General features: G+C 38.0%; 1 protein-coding gene and 1 non-coding gene across 2 annotated transcripts; both read left to right on the top strand.

Moving 5' to 3' along the window:
• Nucleotides 1-549: 549 nt before the first annotated feature.
• Nucleotides 550-656, top strand: LOC139879102 (small nucleolar RNA R71). The gene has a single exon (XR_011769954.1). It is a non-coding gene; the product is annotated as a small nucleolar RNA R71 (small nucleolar RNA).
• A 4,917-nt stretch (nt 657-5,573) lies between these two features.
• LOC139874621 (uncharacterized mitochondrial protein AtMg00810-like) lies at nt 5,574-6,131 on the top strand. The gene has a single exon (XM_071862026.1). It carries the CDS (start codon nt 5,574-5,576, stop codon nt 6,129-6,131), a length of 558 nt encoding a protein of 185 aa, XP_071718127.1.
• The last annotated feature ends 1,879 nt before the right edge of the window (nt 6,132-8,010 follow it).

The following is an 8,010-nucleotide window of genomic DNA, read 5'->3' on the forward strand; positions in this document are numbered from 1 at the left end:
TAGCTTATTTGATTTTCAAGACTACTCAAGTGATTAGTCATGACTAAGTCAACTGCGTCTTGTCTTGCTGTGATCATGTTGATGATTCGCAGTAGGACATCGTCTGGAATTGTCTCTAGTGGGGTATTGGGTTTGGTAGGATGGTTATGTGGATGAGCTAGGATCTTATCGAAGTAGATAACAGAGTCCTCACATTCAGCCTCGTATACCTTGGACGGATGTGGGTCAGTACAATTCTGGCATAATTGTACTTGAGACACATGTTGCGGGAGTTTATTTAGTTCTGACTCTTTTGGTGAGGTTTTCTATTTGGTCCGAGAGAAATTTGATGGTTTTTTCCCGATAGGATCGGAGGCGGAAAGCGGTGTTGCTGGTGAAATGTTCTCTTCCGTGTTCCAATCGTGATGGTGTATAGTCATCTCCTCGATCAATCTACAGGCCTCGTCAGTAGTGAAGTTCATGAAGTTACCTTGAGAAACAGCATCAAGAGTAGACTTGTTGTTCTGATTAAGACCTTTGTAGGATGTCAAAATTTGAACAGAGCTCTCAAGACGGTGGTTCGGGCATCTTCGAAGAAAATGTTTGAATCTTTCCCATGCAGTGTAGAGTGATTCATCGTATGCTTGTTGAAAGTTTACGATATCATTCCTAAGTCTGATTTATTTTTATGGGGGAAAGTACTTGATTAAGAACGTTGTTGTCATTTCCTCCTATGAGGTGATAGAGTTGGGTTCTAACCCCTCGAACTAGATTTTTGCATGAAGAGTTAAGGAATAGGGGAACAGATTCATACGAACTACATCTTGTTCAACCCCATTTTTCTTATATGAGTTGGATAAAAAGAGGAATCTATCTAAGTGAGGGTTGGGATCGTCAATTGGTAATTTGTGGAACTGGAAATGGTTCTAAATGAGTTCTATGAAGCTATGATTAAGCACAAAAGACGCTCCGTTAACCTCTGGATAGAGTATCGGTCCTCCTCGTCCTTCTAACGAGGGTTTGGTGATGTCAGCGAGAGTGATGCGTGCGGCCATCGTCGAACTATCGGCAGGTAAGTGTGGATCTCGTCGGATAGGTACAATGTATGATAGTGGATAGAAGAAATGATGTGTTGAAAGAATTCTTAATGGTCTAAGTAGGTTAAACCATCCTAAAGGTTCACTAATAAGGAAGTCCATTCTAAACTTATTAATATTATCTAACCTAACTACGGTAAAGTAGTAACTTCTAACAACCTAGTCTCAGTCAAAAGGGTCTCTTAAAAACTAACTACTCTAAACAGGCTCCAAATCGTACTACCGCTCCCAGGCAGCGGCGCCAAAAATTAACTCTGCCTTTTGATATGCCCGAATCGGACGGTTTATCTATGTGGTGCCATTAGGTCGCAAAGTGTCGATACGAACTTATCAGCAGGGTTTTAAATTTATATTTTGCTGGGCCTAAATATATTATTCCTTCCTATGGTTTAGCAAGGGTAAATATGACCTATGGTCGTTCCTTAAGCGATCGAATTTAAAACGGAGCTTATTCACATAATTAGTAATTAAGATTAGGTTTATAAACAATTTAGTATCCAATACTAGTGGCAAGGTACACCTTTTGTGGAGAGGCAGGATCCTTTTGGTCCCAATAAATTGGTGATTGTTCAGAAAATCTAACAACCAAGTCCAACCGGTTTATTCTAGACACCACTTTTATCCAGAATATCAAATTGTGTAAAGGCTATAGTTGGGTTGATTTGATTTATAATTGTATTTAAAATATTAAAGCAATATAATTAAAATAAGCTAGCTAGCATGCAACATCTAAGGACAGAGAAGACGTGGTTCACCATGATTTAAGATAACGTAGTGTCGGGATGATTGCAAGACACTCATTGGATAGTATACCTTGGTGTAAACAGTAGATTCCCTACTAATTGATTTCTCGATTAGCATGTCACGAGGAACTAGGCTATCGTGATTCTAATCGGATGGACTATGCTCAACTCCCGACGCTTTATCTGGTTTAAGGATATAAGCTGCCCATCTTGGATGTAATGCATACCTTGGGTGCACGAATAAAGTAGCATAGCCATATATATGTAATATCCAACCTTTCTTAACACCTTAGTATATCACCCAAGTGAGTGGTTATGATTATGTTTCGAATTACTTTCTGTTAATGGTTTGGTAAAATCTAAGGGTTTGTAGACAAATTACAACTTCTGATAGTTCTCAGTCATCTTTAAAGATTTATAAGCTTAGTTTGTATTGTAGTGCGTTAAATAGTCATTTATGATCAAAACCAACCCTTACTTAAATCTACCCAACAAATCCCTTAGTTATCCACCATGTACTACACTTATAGTGGTTCTATAGCTTCTAACCTTGACCATGCTCATGTGGTCCTATAGTACATCAACACTGTACTATATTGTTGCAACATTATTTCTTCGAGTCTTATACTCTTGACCAATGTCTTTATCTGATCCTACAATAATTCCCCATGTACTTTATAGTTATTTCTAATGGGTTCATACCTTGATTGATCAAGCATAGAATAGTCGGGTTGGGTTCGGTCCATGCTTGACATCAATAGAAGGGGATTTAAGGGTCAATTGGGTTTAACTCTCCGGTTCGGAGTACCGTGAATAACCCCTTGCGAGATACGGATCTCAACAGGGGTGGTTACACATAGACTCACCATCGGCGGGTATACCGGTCAGCGATGGCACGGGTAAGTTGTAGGATTTATGTTCATGGAACGTTACCTGTATGTCGAGGATATCTAGTGAAAGGCTATAAGTCCGGTAGCGCGGGTATAGTTGCGCTATGCGCTACTGTTCTTTAGGGTATATGTGTAAAAGTGAATTCTGGAGATCCCCTATGTTGTGGATGAAGTCCTGTAATTATAGGCTAATCTTTCTTGTCTTCTATCGCCACGTAATAAGGTTAAAAGGATCGTAGCCTGCCAATAGTACATCTTCGAGCAAGCTGGTCCGACAAAAGCAAAAAGTGTTCTTGTCGGACCTGACCTTTTGTCTGCCAGGTGTCTTCTGCCAGCTACAACATCGCCTGACATGTGGATGCTGCCAATGCGCACGGGTGGGATTTGCGCCATGGTTGTGAGTATAGCGCTATATGCCTTAGCGCGCACCTTTGTAAATCCTTATGGCGATGCTGTTTGATGCGCTACACGAGCTAATAGGGTATGCGTATCATTACTGACCAATGTATAAACACAGATAATAAATTACCTTATAATTGTCGACTTTATAAAAGGATTTAATCACGTTTATTGGTGGAAGGACGATAATAACGAGGTTTAATATCATAGACAGAAAGAGAGTACGAAACGATAATCATCCCTAACTAGCATTATTAAATCATGGCAAACAATCAAGTAATTACTCACACATCATGGCAACAAGCATTTCTAATATTAATAAATCACAAACATCGAACAAGAATATTATAATGAATTAATAAAAGAAAAGATAGATATTACCAAATAATGTCGGAAAAATAATACTTGTATTTCTTCATAATATCTATAGTGTTACAATGCTTAATAGCTTCTACTACTAACTACATACTAATCTCCTATTGATCACTAGAGAGCGACAATAGAGAGATAATTATTTCCCTAATATATGTACTTTTCTCTCTCTAGAATCTGAAGAGAGAAAGTAGAGAGAACTATCACTAGAGAGCGATAATAGAGAGATGCTTTAGAGAGAGAAGTGAAGAAGGTGTGTGTTGAAATGGTGGGATGTGCCACCTATTTATAAAAAAAGCTTGATGGCAAAGTTGTAAATAAATGGGCTGAAAACACCTGGCAAGTAAGTCGCCAGCGGGGTACGGCCGACAGTTTTTTGTATGGGGGTGTCTGACAGGCCAGCTGGCAGGCCTTTTTTTGATGGCCGGTGCCTGGCAAGCTGTTTTCGATGGCCGGTGCCAAGCCAATTGGCAAGCCGGCGGCCAGGCCGGTGGGCAGGCCGGTTGGCAGGCCGGATGGCAGGCCGGCTGGTAGGCCGGTGGGTAGGCCGACTGGCAGGCTGGTGCTGGCCCATGGTCTTACTGTTTGCTTGGATTGTTTTGCTCGTTTCCGGGATCGTAACTTGATTCCCGGGGTCGTAACTTGTCTTTCACCGTTTTCGCTCTAGAATTTTCGTTTTAGCTCCGTTTTACTTTATTCTTTTTGCATCGCCTTTGTAATTACTAAATCTATCAAATTAACCGACCAAGTGATTATTTTGTCGATAAAGTTTGTAACTTTATTGATTTATGACTTAATATCGGGGGTAAAAACGTGACTTTTTGGCCGATATCAGTTTCTCACTTCTACCATCAACAAAATTCAACCTCGATCTCTACCTTGCATTTTTCTCGGGTATCCTCCAAACCATCACGGTTACAAGTGCTACGAGATTCTCTCAAAACGCATCTATATCTCTCTTCATGTGATTTTTAATGAAAATTCTTTTCCATTTGCAAATTCTAATAAACCTAATGCCTCCACATATAATTTCCTCCAAGATAAAATTCATCCTTACTTTCTTGATCCATCATCGTTCACACCTATGTCCGGCCCGTTAACATCCCATACCCTCGGCCCAACCAACCCCCCCCCCCCAATCTTCTACCAGACCATCTACTCAGCCCGATTCCACTATTCCTAGCCCATTACCTTAAGCAAAGCAGTCTACTCCTACTCCAGTATCCACGCCACTTAACTCTCTTTCTGATTCTAGCTCTATATCTGCTGATGCTCTAATACAACTATCAACTTCTCTTCCTACATCCCCTAGCTTGCTACCTCCTAATATCCAAAACACTCAACCACAACGTACCATGACTACACGACTAATGTCTGGAATTACGAAACACAAAATTCAATTTAATTTGTCAACCACTCTTTCTCCCTTACCTATACAAAAATTTATACAAGAAGCCGTTTCGAATCCACATTGGGCTAATTCTATGAACGATAATATAGAGCATTGATGGAAAATAAGACTTGGATTTTGGTACCTTGTACTCCTGACATGACTATTATCCATAGCATGTGGGTATTTCTCCATAAATACAAAGCTGATGGTACTTTTGACCGAAATAAGGCTAGACTCTTTGGTGACGGACGATCACAAACTATCGGTATTGATTGCTTAGACACCTTCAGTCCCGTAGTAAATCTAACGACAATTCGTGCCGTCCTAAACATTGCATTTTCCAGGTCATGGCCTGTCTACAGTTGGATGTTAAAAATGCTTTCTTACATGGTTCCTTACAAGAAACGGTTTCATTCATCAACCATTTGGCTTTCGTGATCCCACGTATCCTAATCATGTATGTCATCTCCAGCGTTTGCTCTACGGATTGAAACAAGCCTCGAGGGCATGGTATCAACGCTTTGCCGATTTTGTTAGTACTCTTGGTTTTAAACATAGCTCTTGTGATCATTTCTTTTCATTTTTTCATCATGGTCTAGAGGTCGCCTACCTGCTCCTATATGTAGACGAAAACCTTTTGGTTACTTCTAATTCTGACTCACGCACGCATCTTGTGGGGCCTCTTGTTACCGAATTCGCCATGAAGGATCTTGGGCATCTTAGCTATTTTCTGGGCATTGCAGTTACTAGAACATCGGATGGTATGTTTCGTAGTCCGAAAAAGTATGCCACCGAAATTATTAGTCGTGATGGTTTATCTAACAGCAACTCGGTCCGCACACCTGTTGACTCCAACAACAAGTTAAGCTCTCACGCTAGTTCATCTTACTCTAATCCCACAGAATTTCGTAGTTTAGCCACGACGTTGAAATACCTCACTTTCACTCGTCCTGACATCTCTTGTGACTTAAAACAAGTTTGTTTGCATATGCATGATCCGAAGGAAAGCCACATGAATGCTTTGAAGCCAATTGTACGTTATATTAAAGGCACTAGTCATTATGGGTTACATCTGTCTAAGTCAGCCGTACACTCCCTTGTTTCATACACGGATTCGGACTGGGGTGGGTGCCCAGTTACTCGTTGGTCTACCTCAGGGTATTGTGTATTTCTCGGTTCGAATCTGATATCATGGCCTACCAAACGACAGCCTACTTTATCCGCTCTAGCGCCAAAGCCGAATATAGAAGAGTGGTAAATTTGGTTTCCAAATTGTGTTGGCTTCGTAATCTCATGCTTGAACTTCGTTGTCCTATCCTGAAGGCAACCCTCATTTTCTGTGATAAAGTCAGTGCCATATATCTTTCTAGGAACACCGTACAAAACCAATGATAAAGCACATTTAAATGGACATCCACTTCATTCGAGAAAAAGGTTACTCGCACTCAAGTTCGTGTCATGCACATTCCTGCACGGTTTCAAGTTACAGATATTTTTACCAAAGGATTACCAATAGTCTCTTCGATGATTTCCTAGCTAGTCTGAACATTCGTCCACATGCTGTCCAAATTATGGGGGTGTATTAACAGGGTACTAATCCTATGAGAATGTTCTCATGTATACTTTTTGTGAGAACACTTTTCCGGCGTTGGATGAAATTGATCAAGAATCTTTAATTTTAAATTAGGATAATGTATTTGAGGGTAATGATGTCAAATAACACGTCCGATCATTTCTAAAATTTCATCATCCCTATTTTTGAGGTTTGACTTCTTAAAACTATTTTACTAAAATATTTACCATTATTCGTCCGACTAAAATTTCTCATTATCTACGTATAGGTTATTATCATTCTCAAATTTCATTTATTTTATGTCTATAATAAAGAACATGAATGTGTATGCGTTCTTAATAATTTGATGTTCTCTACTCATGAATTTAAAACATTTAGATTCGTACTTATACGAAGTTAATTTTGGTACATGAGGCATCTTGTTCATGAAGCATCCATAACATAAGACTAGGATCCATCATACATATCCAAAAACCCAATGTGAACTTCGTATGCAACCATCAGTCAGGATGCTAAAATCCGAATACAAATCCGGATGCACACACAGCAAGAAAGGCAATTTAAACTCGAACGACGGGTCCCCATTAAACAAATGTGTTGCTACACTATGTTATATTTATATCAACGGAAAACATGGATGCCATCGAGATAACACGACGGAATACTTCATTGAATTATATAAGATGAGGATGCAAATTCGATTTAAAATCACGGTTACTCTATCAGTTTTGACTAAATGCATATTATCATTATCTTCAATTTGACATTGGATTTCATATAACCAATATATTAAATGGGATGGAGACTCTTCAAAGGATTGATAAGTAATATTTGTATTAAATGCTGTTGACCCAAAAAAAATGTTCTTCCTGTTATTGAATTTTAGAATATGAAAATATTAAATATTACAGGATGTAGTGTTCATTCCAATATTCAAAACAACAAATTAAGAGGATGCATACAAATCCAAAACATTTACATAGACAAAAAATGGATTCATATATTAGTTGATGCATACCAAAATAAAATAAATGTTTTTTTTATGTTATTGAATCATCCTCTCTATACTGAAATCAACCAATAAAATTGACTTATAATAAACTGTGCATTCAATTTATATATTAGAAGGGATGATGTTTCTAAATTTGAATTTGAAGAAAGAGAACTGAAAAATTGATGATGAAACCTGGTTAACCCCAAAGATCGGAACTTCGGAAGAGTTGCAGTTATAGGTTAGAAACTTTTGTGTTACAAATTTCCATTTATGGCCTTTAAGAATTAAAAACTAATTAATTTATATTAAATTTATTTTTAATTAAATGATTGGTCAATAAGTGTTCACACGAAGAGAACGTTCTCATTTGAATGCTCCTCTGTATTATATATATATATATATATATATATATATATATATATATATATATATATATATATATGTATATGTATATGTATATGTATATGTATATGTATATGTATATGTATATGTATATGTATATGATTGGTCAAAGAAAACGTTCTCATTTGAATGCTCCTCTGTATTATATATATATATATATATATATAT

The sequence above is a fragment of the Rutidosis leptorrhynchoides genome, chromosome 11, assembly GCF_046630445.1.
Source record: "Rutidosis leptorrhynchoides isolate AG116_Rl617_1_P2 chromosome 11, CSIRO_AGI_Rlap_v1, whole genome shotgun sequence".
NCBI lineage: Eukaryota > Viridiplantae > Streptophyta > Magnoliopsida > Asterales > Asteraceae > Rutidosis > Rutidosis leptorrhynchoides.

Bases quoted from the DNA above. Each gene is read 5' to 3' on its own strand.
- LOC139874621 (XM_071862026.1), top strand. From the start codon at position 5,574: ATGAAGGATCTTGGGCATCTTAGCTATTTTCTGGGCATTGCAGTTACT.